General features: G+C 41.1%; 1 protein-coding gene and 1 long non-coding RNA gene across 2 annotated transcripts; both read right to left on the bottom strand.

Annotated features, from left to right (window-relative positions):
• Nucleotides 1–3,276: 3,276 nt before the first annotated feature.
• On the bottom strand, nt 3,277–6,694 carry LOC140016866 (uncharacterized). Its single transcript, XR_011823110.1, has 2 exons — nt 6,434–6,694; nt 3,277–3,367 (listed from the first exon to the last, which is right to left on the bottom strand). It is a non-coding gene; the product is annotated as an uncharacterized lncRNA (long non-coding RNA).
• Nucleotides 6,695–13,607: 6,913 nt separating this feature from the next.
• LOC140016427 (uncharacterized) lies at nt 13,608–14,697 on the bottom strand. The gene is made up of 4 exons (XM_072069941.1): nt 14,494–14,697; nt 14,135–14,366; nt 13,870–14,014; nt 13,608–13,776 (listed from the first exon to the last, which is right to left on the bottom strand). Exons 1-4 carry the CDS (start codon nt 14,695–14,697, stop codon nt 13,608–13,610), a joined length of 750 nt encoding a protein of 249 aa, XP_071926042.1.
• Nucleotides 14,698–15,219: the final 522 nt, after the last annotated feature.

The following is a 15,219-nucleotide window of genomic DNA, read 5'->3' as shown; positions in this document are numbered from 1 at the left end:
AATGGAGCAGTTAACCGCCCCTGACCAATATTGTTTCACAGTTAACCGTCCCATTGGATCGTGGGTTTTGTTCTTGGAGGTGGGGTTATAGCCCACAACAAGTGAAGAGCCCAAACCCGCAGGTCAAGAGACCCAGCACCCCTCCAAAAGGCCTCGGTCAGGTGGGAGAGACCACTACAGGCTATTAAATCAGCCCCAGGACTTCCTCCCTAGCCGATGTGGGATCGTTACAATCCACCCGCCCTTAGGGGACCCAGCATCCTCGCTGGCACACCAGGGTCGGGAGTCGGCTTTGATACCAACTGTGATAATCCCACCTCCAGGAACAAAACCACTGCCCAATGGGGCGGTTAACTGTGGGACAATATTGGTTAGGGGCGTTAGAGTCACAATCACTAGCAATCATAAATATTCGCGAAGATTTTCAGGAAATTTGTGAACATTGACCGCGTATAAAATTACTTCTAAGAGAAGAAAAACTGGTGTCCTTCCAAACCCATGTTTACCATAGTCATGTACACGCGCACATTTCCTTATTGGAGAATAGGCTAGCAGTCTCGAACGTTACAATAAAGAAAGATTAAGGATTTTCTAAACAATAATGGAGCATCCTTGGGAACACCTTCTCCTATATCAATCTCAGAAGAAACACTTTGGGAAACCCCCCAAAAAATTTAAAAAAAAAAAACACATTGAATAAAGTAAATAACAGGTTGTAGAGAGCCTTGAAAAATGATAACTCAAACGGGATCGTTCTTGGGCCCAAAAAAAAAAGAAAAAGAAAAAGAAACGCTATGGTTCCTCCTTATACAGCAGAGACAAACATCTATACACATCTAGCATTATGTCTGGGTTTCCCAATACGCAGGGACATACAGCAGATGAATATTTCCCCTTTTCAATTTCCCTCCTAGCAATTTGTCACTGACCCGTCCACGGATTTTAAGTACGTAGATATCTCCTGCCCTCAAAATTTCTATTAAAGTTGAGGAACTCCAGCAGCAACGATGATAGTTTCAAATTGATTTCAATTACCTTAAACTAACAGCAGCAGACTCTGAGTTACATTTCATGTTAAGTATTATATTAATCTAATTAATTTATTGAGACAATCACAGGTAATGAAAAATAAAAAAAAATACCTGTGATTGTGAGAAAGAAAGCTGGGCTGCTAGAAGCCTGGAAGAGCTGGAAGAGTTGGGCTTCTTTGGAGCTGCAACCGTCAGCCATCAGAGATGGAGAGAGCTCACCGGCATCAGATATGGAGAGAGCAAAAGAGAAAAGAGTGAGACTGGAAGAGCTGGGCTTCTTTGGAACTGGAGATAGAGAGAGTCAGAGAGCTGAGAGCGTCCCCAGTTTCAGTGTTTCACGGCGGACTGGTCACTGGCGAAGGCGGGAGGCTGGAGGCAGAGGAAAAACGAAAAGAGGGTGAGGGGAAAAAGGGATGTGCGGCGGTGGGGTTGGAAAAATTTAGGAATGAAAGTAATAAAGATGGATAAGTTTATATTTTTTAATTATTAAATAATTAAAAGGGGTTCGGGTCCTATATGGTCCTATATGAGAGTTCAATCTTTCAAAAATCTAGAGATTGGCTCCAAAAATTTGTGTTTGAACTAGGCATTTGCTAGGAAAAGTATCTAATCTGCTAACAAGGAGGGATTCTTAGAGATATTAAACCTTTGTTTTCTCACTGAAAGTTAAAACCAATTCAGGCAAGCGAAAAGGAGGCATCATAGCTAAACCAGAAATAAATACGCATTAAAGTAAGGAACACCAAAAGTTACGAGAAGAAATGCAGACAAGTTCACTCCTAGTAGTGGAACAAAGAGGTGGATCACTTCCACCTAGTTGAGTATCCAGGCCACCAGTTAATGCATGAGACAGGTACCTTTAAATCCAATTTACTACAGTTCCTTGCAGACTAAGAAAGTGCATTAATTCAGGTATATTAGTTTTTAGCTTCCTACAAGCAGCTTCTTTGGGAATTTTTCTTTCTTTTCCTTTTCTTCTCTGTTAAGCTTTGGGTTGCTGTTTAGTTTAGTTAGGATATCAGTGTGACAATCCTTAAGTATTTCCTCTGAATGCGATGGTGGAAGAGCTGTCAGACATATTAAGAAAGTTTGCCCTGTCTGAGGAGGAGTTAGGTGGAGCAGCTTTGGATCTTGGAGATGTGAATACTGCAATAAGAGAATGTCAGGCAAGCTTGGAAGGGAAAATAGTTGGGGAAAAAGTGGCTAATTTTGTGGGAGTAAAAAATTTTGTTAACACTGCTTGGGGGTACCCAAAGGAACTGAAGATTGTTGAACTTGGTCTCAACCATTTTCAATTTTTCTTACCATCTGAAAATGAACGGGAAAGGATCTTAGGGGGCGGGCCTTGGATTTTGGATAATCAAATCCTGGTGATAAACAAATGGACTGAAGGGATAGAGGAAGATGACAGGGCTTTTAGAACTGCACCACTATGGATCCAAGTTTGGAATTTACCTGTGCACTGGATATCAAAAGATGTGGGTCGAAAGATAGGGAAGGTCTTCAAAGAAGTAAGAGAAGTGATAGTTCCCCAAACTGGAAGCAAGGAAGGAAGGCACCTAAAAATCCCAGTGGAAGCAGACATCTCCAAGCCTTTGATGAGAGGAACTACGATCCAAGAAAATGGAACTATTAAATGGTTATCTTTCAGGTATGAAAGGTGCCCTGATTTTTGCTATAAATGTGGGATAGTGGGGCACAGTGAAAGGAGCCGCGAAGTGGAGGTGGGAGTGGGAAAGAATAAGGTAGACAACCAGTATGGACCGTGGATGAGAGCAAGCAGGGGAAAGGGATCGCCACAGAAAGACCAGTCAGACAACAGATATACAAAGGATAAAGCTGTCTGGGGTTTTAAAAATGGAGAGCTAATCCCCAAGGAGGGAGGAGGAGCAAAGGGAATAGGTTTAGGAGAGGAATTACAGAAGATGAATGTTAGAACTGAGACTGTGAGCAGGACAAGTTCCAACCTGTAGGTTAAAGGGCAACTAATGGATGAATACTTCCTAGGAGGAGAAGCAGAAATCCAGAAAATGCAGGAAAGGAACCAAGGAAAAGGTAAGAAGGAAGGTGAATCCGGGAGTATGGCAAGAGGTCTACTGTACCATTTGTTCTGTAGGGCTAATTTCAAGTTGTTCTTTTTTCAACTGTGAGGCCTTTACTAGCAAACTAGGCTTTGCTTCTACAAGATTTAATTTTTCAGCTTCCTCTGCTTCCAGGGTAGAAGATTTACCTTTCTGTTGCAATATTTTCTGGGCTTCTAATGCCCTCCTCTTTGCAACTGGGATGTACTCAACATAATCATCATCTTCCTCTACCATCATTATCTCCTGTGGAGTCTAAAATAGGCTAAATAAGTGAGAGAATTTGCGAAACAACAATGGAGTGTTTTATAGGAGGAAAGAAAAAAAATGTTGGCTTTTCTATCTAATTCGCTATTCTTCATAGGGCCCTATGTAAAATGACAATCGGGTCCAAATTGGGCTGGCGGGTCGAGTTAAGACTCGGATATAACAGAAAATCTGTTGACTCGAATCTAGGCCTGTCAACGGGCTGGAATTAATAATTCCGGACCCAGACCCGTTATACTGCATAAGTTCCGGATTCGGCCCCAATACCCGACGGGTCTCCTATCTTTCAATCAGACCCGCACCCGACGGATCCCGGATCCGGGTCGGGCCTACCCGGCAAACAATACCGTCCAACTGCATGTTCTTTTATGCCCCATTTTTCTCCCAGCAACAATACGTTTTATTTTTTTACAGATAACAAAAGCAAGAAGAAGGCAATAGCTGGGTGTTAACACATGCAATTTTCATTTACCCCAAGAAAAAAAATGCAACTCCCAATTTTGGTAGAAAATTCCAGTCCAATTATCAATAGCTGGACAAAAATGGCGAATCCAAGAGACCAAAGCGTTTGGGGTCACAATCACTAGCAATCATAAATATTAGCGAGGATTTTCAGAAAATTTGTGAACATTGACCGCGTAAAAAATTACTTCTAAGAGAAGGAAAACTGGTGTCCTTCTAAACTCATGTTTACCACGGTCATGTACACGCGCACATTTCCTTATTGGAGGATTGGCTAGCAGCCTTGAACGTTACAATAAAGAAAGACTAAGGATTTTCTAAACAATAATGGAGCAGTTAACCGCCCCTGACCAATATTGTCCCACAGTTCACCGCCCCATTGGGCCGTGGGTTTTGTTCCTAGAGGTGGGGTTATAGGCCACAACAAGTGAAGAGCCCAAGCCCGCAGGTCAAGAGGCCCAGCACCCCTCCAAAAGGCATCGGTTAGGTGGGAGAGACCACTACAGGCTATTAAATCAGCCCCAGGACTTCCTCCCTAGCCGATGTGGGATCGTTACAATCCACCCCTCCTAGGGGACCCAGCGTCCTCGCCGGCACACCGGGGTCGGGAGTCGGCTCTGATACCAACTCTAACGCCCCTGACCAATACTGTCCCATAGTTAACCGCCCCATTGGGACGTGAATTTTGTTCCTGGAAGTGGGGTTATAGCCCACAACAAGTGAAAAGCCCAAATCCGCAGGTCAAGAGGCCCAGCACCCCTCCAAAAGGCCTCGGTCAGGTGGGAGAGACCACTACAGGCTATTAAACCAGCCCCAGGATTTCCTCCCTAGCCGATGTGGGATCGTTACAATCGACTTCCTCTCTAGTCGATGTGGAATCGTTACAATCCACCCTCCTTAGGGGACCCAGCGTCTAGGGATGGCAACGGGGCGGGGTTGGGGCGGGGGGCGGGGGAAGGGTCCCCCGCCCCCCGCCCCGTTGCCTATTAGTTCCCCCCATCCCCGGCCCCGTCCCCCCCTCCCGCTCCTCCCGCCCCGCCCCGCCCCGCCCCCGCCCCGCTTCCCCGGCACCCGCGGGGTTAATAAAATTTTATTATATAATTTTATTATTATTAAATTTTAATAAATAATCAAGTACTAAATTATCAACACATCACCAAATTATTATTCATTGTAATTTTACAATTGAATCTCATAAAAACAATCAAACAGAAGTTATTTGAATACAATCCAATATGATGAAATAAATATAACTAAAATAGTCATGTTTTCACTTTTAGTACAAATGCAATCACTAATTCATTATTGTGTTTGTGCTTTTTTTTGAAAAAAAAATGTTATTCTATTAAGTGTAATTAGAAATTTAGTATAAATGTATTAGTAAATTTAGTATAACTAATTAATAAATTCTATTAGTAGACATGTATAATTATTCATATAATTGATAATATCAATTATATTACATAAACTAATATACATTATATAATACATATAACTAATAATATCATTATCATAAGTTTATAACTAATTAACTTACATATTATATATATATTTATATATATTTTTTTTTTTTGCGGGTGGCGGGGCAGGGGATGGGGCGGGGGTATACTCCCCCGCCCCGTTTCTAAGCGGGGGGAAAAAATTCCCCCCCGCCCCAACCCCCGCCCCGAGACACCCCCGCGGGCACCCGTCCCCATTGCCATCCCTACCAGCGTCCTCGCTGGCACAGCGGGGTCGGGAGTCGACTCTGATACCAACTGTGATAACCCCACCTCCAGGAACAAAATCCACGGCCCAATGAGACGGTTAACTGTGGGACAATATTGATCAGGGGCGTTAGAGTCACAATCACTAGCAATCATAAATATTCGCGAAGATTTTCAGGAAATTTGTGAACATTGACCGCGTATAAAATTACTTCTAAGAAAAGGAAAACTGGTGTCCTTCTAAACCCATGTTTACCACAGTCATGAACACGCGCACATTTCCTTATTGGAGGATAGGCTAGCAGCCTCGAACGTTACAGTAAAGAAAGACTAAGGATTTTCTAAACAATAATGGAGCATCCTTGGGAACATCTTCTCCTGTATCAATCTCAGAAGAAACACTTTGGGAAACCCCCCAAAAAATTTTAAAAAAAAACACATTGAAGAAAGTAAATAACAGGTTGTAGAGAGCCGTGAAAAATGATAACTCAAACGGGATTGTTCTTGGGCTCAAAAAAAAGAGAAAAAGAAACGCTATGGTTCCTCCTTATACAGCAGAGACAAACATCTATACACATCTAGCATTATGTCTGGGTTTCCCAATACGCAGGGACATACAGCAGATGAATATTTCCCCTTTTCAGTTTCCCTCCTAGCAATTTGTCACTGACCCGTCCACGGATTTTAAGTACGTAGATATCTCCTGCCCTCAAAATTTCTATTAAAGTTGAGGAACTCCAGCAGCAACGATGATAGTTTCAAATTAATTTCAATTACCTTAAACTAACAGCAACAAACTCTGAGTTACATTTCATGTTAAGTATCATATTAATCTAATTAATTTATTGAGACAATCACAGGTATTGAAAAATTAAAAAAAAAATACCTGTGATTGTGAGAAAGAAAGTTGGGCTCCTAGAAGCCTGGAAGAGCTGGAAGAGTTGGGCTTCTTTGGAGCTGCAACCGTCAGGCATCAGAGATGGAGAGAGCTCGCCAGCATCAGATATGGAGAGAGCAAAAGAGAAGAGAGTGAGACTGGAAGAGCTGGGCTTCTTTGGAGCTGAAGATGGAGAGAGTCAGAGGGCTGAGAGCGTCGCCGGTTTCAGTGTTTCACGGCGGACTGGTCACTGGCAGAGGCGGGAGGCTAGAGGCAGAGCAAAAGAGAAAAAAGGGTGAGGGGAAAAAGGGATGTGCGGCAGTGGGGTTGGAAAAATTTGGGAATGAAAGTAGTAAAGATGGATAAGTATATATTTTTTAATTATTAAATAATTAAAATGGGTTCGGGTCCTATATGGGCCGGAATGGTATATTCCGTATCCGACCCGTGAATTTATTAGATAAAACGGTTCCAGATCCGGGTCCGAGTCGCGGATCTATATACCTACCCGTACCCGAAAAATGTTGGAGGATCCGAGCCGAGTCCGGGTCCAGATCTGGACCGTTGACAGCCCTACTCGAACCTGACTCGACAACTCAAAAAGAGTCGGGATACCTAACCCGAACCAGAAAATTTCAGGTTGACGGGTCGATCCGAAATGACCCGAAACTTAATTTTAATTTATTAATTTATGACTGTCATTTCTAATAAAACTAATTTCGCATAAGACTAATTACATAATCAAGTAATAAAATTTAAATAAATAATCCCAAACCAAATCTAAAATAAATTAAAACACCGAAAAAATGTTTTATCCCAAACCAAATATGAAATAAATTAAAACAGTATAAAAGTAAAAAATAATATAATACATTATTTGTCCAAATATAATAATTTCAACTTCACACAAGTTAAATAAATTCATTTAGGATTAAGTGATTAATGCCTTTGCAAAAAAAAACTGAGTTTAGTTAGATAAAATAATTTTTATGTTTATTAAATTATTTTTAATTCGTAAACAGGTTATCGGGTCATATCAGATTACCCACGGATTGACCTGAATTCGACCAGTTTTCTTTTCGAATTCATTGGGGTTCGACCCGATTCTGACCCGAACCCGCGAAACCTTAACTCAAACCCATTAATTTTGTATTAGATTCGTGTCGTGTTTTCAGGTCGTGTAGAAAATTGCCATCCCTAGTAAAACCCACGTCCTTGCTCATTTTTTTATTATTTTATTTTGCTGAATTAATGAAAATTACTATGGGTAAAAAAATAATAAAACTTATTAGTAGGATAGGGTAGAGGATTAATTAGGGTTAGTAAGGAGATAAGATGGGATAAGAGTTCATAATAAACTAAAACCCTTATCTAAATCACCTACTAGTGCATAGTTGTTAGGGTTTTGGATTTTATCAAAACAATAGAGAGAAAAATAACATCATTCCTACATTTCCTTTGTCTGCTTCCCCTTAGAGCAAGAAACAACTAGGAATAGAGGAGAAGAAGAAGATGTCGCCGTCAAACAAGCAAGCAATTAAGCGTCTAGACCTGTAAGTCCCGAACGCGCATTAAAGCTTTTCTTTTAAGTTTATTAATTCTATGAACTATTTTAGAGATTTTATATATATGCATATTGCGATATATTTATGCCTGCATGAAAATTTTTGGAAGATTCATGGTCAGATTTATGAAAATAGTTTTTTAAATTAGGGGATAGAATAGAATCTAACCCAAGTTTGTTGAAAAATTGGAAAAAAAAAAAAAAAGAAGAGACGTTGTTGCACAGCCGAGAAAAAAAAAAGAGAAGAGGAAAGGGTTGACCTTTCGGCCAACTCAAGTTAAAAAAAAAAGAAGAAGAAGAAGAAGAAGCAAAGGTCACCAACAAGTGCTGGCGACTTTGACCAAAAGGAATGATTATGCGAGCAAAAGGGATAGTCAACCAGTATAAGGGAGCACCAAGTAAAGAGGAAGTTCTGGCAATCAGGAATGCAATACTGATGGCTAAACATGCAGAATGGACTAAAATAATAGTCCATTCTAATAGCAAATCAGTAGTAGACCAGATAAATAGAAGCAATGACTATGAATATAACATTGCAACTATCTGGAAGATGTGCAGGAACTCAAAACAGGTTTTGAAAGTTGTAAGGTTGCGTTTGGATTGCGATTTTTAACGGAAAATCACTGTAGTTTTTCGACGGAAAATATGGAAACTTGTTTGGATTGCACTTGTTCAAATATGTTGTTTGGATTGCTGTATTTTGCACCGGAAAATACGGCGCCAACCTTTTTGATTGTTAGTTAGGCAACCAATTGTGGAATTTTTGATGGGGATACAAGGCCAACGAAAATGTACTAGTCCTACATATGCAATTTGGTAATATCTGAGGTCGCTTTCTCAGCCAAGCCACAATAAGGCAAAGCACATAAACTTTCATACGTACTGGGATGAAGGCTATGAGGCCCCTCAATAAAAATTAGCATCCAAATTGAGATGTGAATGATCAGGACTAAAAGCCAATTGACAAAATGGGATTTTTGAGTTTCGCAAACACGATTTCAAACGGGAGATGTTGTCGACCATTACAGAGCGACCTATAAATATTTATGGCTATTTGACAAGGAACTAAAAGCTGCAGTTGAGCCTTTTTAATGTTACTAAAGAGGCTGCAGTTACCAAAATGAAAAGAAAGGTGTGCAAAGTGGCAGATTGCTGGTTACATAGCTAATCACCTTGTAATGACAATGCTTATTGGCTAAACGGGCACCATGGGAATTACAGTATGAAGGCATATGGCTTTTCTATACGCCAAGGAGAAATGCATACCAGGTTGCAATGAAATGCTGGGGATAGTGCCCGTCAAACAACATACAGCTAATCACAAACAGTCAACTACCGCGAGTGGACATTCCCACTGTGATTTCATGACTGGAAATAAATGCAGAAATCCTTGTGCATTGCATTAAAGAAAAAAAGGGCCTCTAATGATCTGTCAAAATAGCCACATTTGGGATATGAAATCGTTATACAATAACCAAAGCATCACATTGTACAGCCGTTCATCATGGCTAAAAAAAATGAATTATGGATAAGTGTATAATTCAAAGTAAGATGGGCAGCAGCTCATAAGCAACATGTTCATCATGGCCATGACCAGTAAAATAAATTGACAAGCCAACTGTCTAAGACTTGTATCAGTTGCTGCTACAAAATAAGTTCAATGTTTCGAATAAACTCCCCTAATTTCCATGTTGATTTCGTATCACTTGGACAGTGTTTTGCCCTTTACTCCATGCCTCCAATCTGTCTTCAATGGTAGACAGTCGACCCTCGATAGCATTGACTCTCCCATCCAACCTATCAACTACTTCGCGCATTCCACGTACCTCGTTAATCACTGTTTGAAGCAGGTCGTGAATCGTTGGGCAATTGGTAGCTTGAGATGAGCCTGCTTCAGTGCCAGTTTGCCTGTGTTCCTCTTCATCTTGTTGCTCTTCCTCTCCCAATTCCTGTTCATGGCAATAGGCGATTCGATTGATTGTGGCTTGGTTCACTATGGCTGATGCAGTGTTGTACGATTCACCTGTCAAATCTACATCGAAGTGCTCAAAGATACGCGTCAAGGTCCTAGCATAGGGTAGTGCTTTCTTAGCCCCCTTAAACACTGCAGTTCTTGACATGGCGTCGAGTATGATTGTGGATATCGGAATCCCTGATATATTGCCTAATCCAGCCTCTAATTTGTTTAGGAAGTACACATCCATTACCGGAACTTCATTCTTGCTGCTTGAAGCTGGAAGAATGTTGTGATTAAACAAATATACCAATAAACTATGCCGCAACCTAAGACTCTTAGTAGGAATAGGTGCTGATTCCATTCTTACATCCCCAGTCACAGGATCCGCTATGGTTTTAAAAGCATTAAAGCTAGTACTATACTTAGGGAGAGTCATCTTGAATTGCCATGTTGGATCCCCTCGGACAATGTACTTTCCATGTTCAAACACAGGACCCTCGTCCATACTTCCCAAAATTTCAGACAAAGATTGTCTTGTTAGAACTATATGTACACCTTTAACATAACTCTCTAGTTCGATGGAACTGACAATTCCCTTGTTCGAGATGTTAGCATAGAATTGCCGCACCAAATTCGGGTAATACCGTCGAGGTAAATTCAACATACAGTCCCACCCCATAGTTGCAAACTTTTCTCGAAAGTGATATAGGCCATCAAAGGCAGGATCAAGGTCCACTTCAACTAGAACCGTATTATTAGCACGAACGACATACCAATCTTGATTTTCAACACAACTGAACCTACTAACATCAAAGTTGGGGACTTGGCTGGTGCTAGCATCACTATTTCGGTCCGCACTCCTCTTACGAACGACTCTAGTTCTACTCCTAGGTGGCATTGTTACCTGATTCAAGTTTGCAATGTCGGTATCAAATTGGGTTCCCCACACACATTATAAATGGCTTAGATAACTTGTACGCAGTCAAAATCTGCCCTTGATAAGAACATAATTTAATTCACAGTGCACACATTGCTATAACCATTTTACATTTTCTGAAATATATGGCAGATAGTGTAGACTTGTGAAATGTATGACAGACTGAGGCTGTAGTATGTGATATTGTCCCATTCTGGTTTGTCTACTAGCACTACTCAGTTTTGGCGTTGCCAATCTCTCAATTTGTTCACCCCTGCCAGGGATTGCTCGAATTTCCTATAATCATGTAATACTACCTATCTTGACTTTTACTCCTGTGCCCTTAAATTGAAGGTACACTTTTTTATGTAGGGTGCCATCAATCAACTTGCGTTTAAAAGAGTGCATGTAATCAATTTACAAAACCAGAAGCATACTCCCCTTAACTCTACTCTTCAACCCAGTTGTGTAATAAAATGTCAGGATGATATGGAAAGCATATTTAGATCACATGGAACAACCATACAATGTTACCGTAAATTGTGGCTCGTGGGTAGAGAGGACTGCTAACAAATTCAGTTCTGTTCATTGGAAATTAAAAATGCAAAGGGTCGTACCTTAATGACACTTATTTTAGCTCCAAGATAGGCATAATAAGCTGATCATCTAACCAACAAGAGGCCCTATCTACTCATACACAGGTCAACAAGACATAGCTAGACCGTAGAAACGGATCACATAAGAAAAATCTATTTTTCTTATTCAACATTCCGACATAGAACATATAATCAAACACATAGTGGGGATAGCATAAAAACTCCGTAGTAGAGCAATGTATAGCAGCACAAACACAATTTGAGACATTGAAAAGCCAAGCCAGCCATCATTATTGCCTATCAAATGTTTGATCAGACTAATTAGTTCACGCTTAGGACCAACTGAATGAAGTTCAGCAACTTTGTTGGCCTCTCAATTTATGTCTTGAACTAGTGGTGATTGATAACTAATTCTTCAGTCCAATTGAATGAAGTACATGATTGCATTCAAATAATTCCTTATGTTAACTAATTGGGGATTCAATTCGTCCCTCTCACTTCAATTAAAACCCTGGCCTTGCAAGAATATAAAGCTTAATGGCACTGATTTAAAACAAATAACAAAAATTCAACTCTAGATAATCCTGTTTAGGGATGTTTGAACTTACCTAAGCGTGGAGGCACGTCAATGAACCACAGAGTAGCAGTTCTTCGGCAGTGCTGAACTAGAGATGACCAGTGTGGCACTACGGCGCTGCTCGTGTACTCCGGTGAGCAGGATTGACGACTCAGATGTATTCGTACAGCGCAGCACTGAGGCGGAGTTGTAGGGTTTGGAAGTGAAGCGAGCCCTGTGTGAGATGGTGAAGGCAGAGCGGCGGAGCCAAGAATAAGTAGATGAATTGCAGAATGGGGGGAAATATCTTCAAGGCTTTGGTCCTACTTTACAAATTCTTTGATTGTCCGTATGCACGGCAGTGTTAAGTTGGACCACACCTCTCCATTTTTTTGAATACGAACTAGCATAGAATTCCCGAGTTCATTGTTTGTCTGCCGTGGATGTAGGTATTTGGATGGTAGAAGAGCAGGAGTCTAGACGCCTCAACTTGGGGCTATTATGAGTTGAGGCGTAAAAGGGGTCAAACAATTGAACTGCTATTAGCTGCGACAATTGCCCAAACACCGGCACCGGTTCTTTTGGGATCTTATCACCGGTGTTATTCTGTTGCAAAATGTGTTAGAGTACCACTAAAAAGGCCTTACCAACCAGACAAACACCAGCGCAACTGACCCTCAAACATCGGTGCCGGTGTTCGTTGGGGAATATGACTGACCCAAATTGTTAGAGAAACACCGGCACAACTGAACACGGAGAAAATCGGCGCCAGTGTTCTCTTGCGAATATACTGACCAGTAATTAGTTCAAAAACACCGGCGCTATGAAGGACCTCTACTACTGGCTCCGATGTTCGTCTGGGAATCTGAATGCCCTTTGTAAACCAGAGAAACACCAAGGAAAACCCATGAATAAAAACTTGGGACGCCAACTTGGTAGTTTAATGGTGATCGGCAGAGAAGCACCGGCGAAAATCAAATACCACAAAATCACTTGGTCTTAAGTGAATTCACAGGGTATCTTTTACAAACCTGCAAAAGACCGGCGCAAACCCAAAGCGATAATATTGGCGCCAGGGTTGGAACAATACTATCTTTATAGCCCATCGAAATTTTGTGTTATATAAACATATACCTGTGGCTTCTCTAAACAAATTATACGGCTGGGCTAGAAACATAAAAGATATGTGACTCCAATTCCTGTGTATCCAAGCAAAAGATGAAAACACAATAAATATCGTTTAACCATCCTAGACGTTTTAGCAATAGAGCACAATACATATACATCTTGCAAAATACCACCGGCATTCATAAACTGTTGTTCATAAAACAGCTGTTACCGCTGAAACATGTTTAGACAGTCATTGATAATAAAATATGAAGTAGGCCTATACAAGGTACAATAAGCACCAACACCTGTGCCCAAATCATCCGCAATATTTTGGCCAAACTATTTGTTGTGGGTAACAACAAAAATAACACAACTATACCATATTTTAGCCACAGCCTTCAACGAAATAAATATTGGGTCGGCACTACAGTCTCCTATTCCGGTGGTCATACATATGATCAGTTATGGCCATCTGGAAAGCATTCTAATCGCGCTGTGCCGCAGCAGATAAGTCAATTTGCTGAGGTTGTGCATCAGGATCCGCATTTAAGTCTTCATCTTCGCAGGATTCCCTTGCAAACAATTCATCATGTGGATGCTCATCACTAATGAAGTTATGTAATACACAACAGGCAATTACCAATTCTACTTGCCTACCCATCAAATAGTTTAGCATTAACCCTTTCAAGATCGGGAATCTAGCCTTTAGCACTCCGAAGGTCCACTCAACGACATTGCGAACTTACGAGTGGTGATGATTGAAAAGCTCATACTTGCCTCTTGGTCCTCCTGCTCCCCTGCTGAACTGATCTCGTTGGTATCTGTGGCCCTTATGTGGGGCCAAAAAATCAGGCATATTCTTATACGCCGAGTCCATAAGATAGTATTTACCTAGTTGAGGACATAGACGAAAGCAAACCCTGTTAATTAGCCCACAAGAGCCTACACAATCAAGAGTAATTACCAGTTTGACACTTGTAAAACCAAGCAAATTGTGAAGGCTAACTTAACCTGCAGTAGGCATTGGAAATGAAGAGTCTGGGGACGGGGCAGCATGCTGAAAAACTCTAGCGTCATGTACCCTTCCTTCAACACCAGCATAAATATAAGTGAAGAGCATGTCGTGGTCACAAGCAGCTAGTACATTCTGTGAAATTTCGCTCTTTCTACTACGAAAAGCACGTTGCCGAGTCAATGGCGTAGAGGCGGAAATCAAAGTGCCGTCAATAGCACCAACACAGTCCTATTGTTTGAGCAGAGTTAAGTGTATAGTAGTATTAAAAGCGGGCAATTACCAAATGCATCCCTATCAACTGAAATTGTAGCCAAGAGAACGGGTAAAATATGATGGGACGATTATATGTGCTTACCTTAAACCATGGATAGAAGGTGTTGTTGTTGTATATCTTGGGATGCACAGCAGTCTCGTCCGTCGGCCTTATCAGAATCAGGGCTAAACGCACAATAGCTTGCAACGCCTCCTTAATATTCCTGTGGATCGTTTCAGTGGAGTGTTGAAACCTCTCGGCAAGATTGCGGTGCCGTTCATCATGGCTAACACAATGTAAAGCCATGCCTATAGCCTCTTCAGCTTGAACCCTTGTTGCGATAATCTTGTTTAATAAAATTCCCTGCTTGTAAGATTTCACATAACTTTAAGAAAGAAGGAACATCCATCCTCATGGCGTTTAGCATTCTATCATGATGTCCTGCTTTAAGTTCATCGATCCAGTCTTTTCTAGTTTGTGCAGAGTCATGACAAATTCGCTTTTCGCCAACCATACCAGTTACATGGTAGTGTCGGTTCAAAGGTGCATTCACACCAAACAAAGCTAAGAACTCAAGTTCTTCATCCTCTGACGATGAATCACAGTGTTGTGGTTCAAGGGCATTCTGCATTGTGGCTTTTACCTGCAAACGAGATCGTCTCTAGTTAAGGATACAAAGAGTTTGAAGAGTTGAAGGATATCCAGCCGAGAGAGAGAAAAAGAAGATATATTTGGACGAACAAAGAAGGTGCAAAGGGAAACCAAGTTCATAAAACAAAGCTCAATGCCAAAAAAACAGGCAACTGTTCAAAAAAGCGGAGAAAACTA

This window comes from Coffea arabica, chromosome 11c (assembly GCF_036785885.1).
Source record: "Coffea arabica cultivar ET-39 chromosome 11c, Coffea Arabica ET-39 HiFi, whole genome shotgun sequence".
NCBI lineage: Eukaryota > Viridiplantae > Streptophyta > Magnoliopsida > Gentianales > Rubiaceae > Coffea > Coffea arabica.
Note: the sequence above shows the minus strand (reverse complement) of the source record. Positions and strands in the feature narration are given on the sequence as shown.

Excerpts from the sequence above, each read along its gene's own strand:
- LOC140016427 (XM_072069941.1), bottom strand. The coding sequence starts at position 14,697 with ATGGCTTTACATTGTGTTAGCCATGATGAACGGCACCGCAATCTTGCC. Across the intron at positions 14,015-14,134 it reads ATTTCCAATGCCTACTGCAG|GTAAATACTATCTTATGGAC; the intron begins GTTAAGTTAGCC and ends GTCCTCAACTAG. Across the intron at positions 13,777-13,869 it reads CTTTTCAATCATCACCACTC|GCAAGTAGAATTGGTAATTG; the intron begins GTAAGTTCGCAA and ends TTTGATGGGTAG.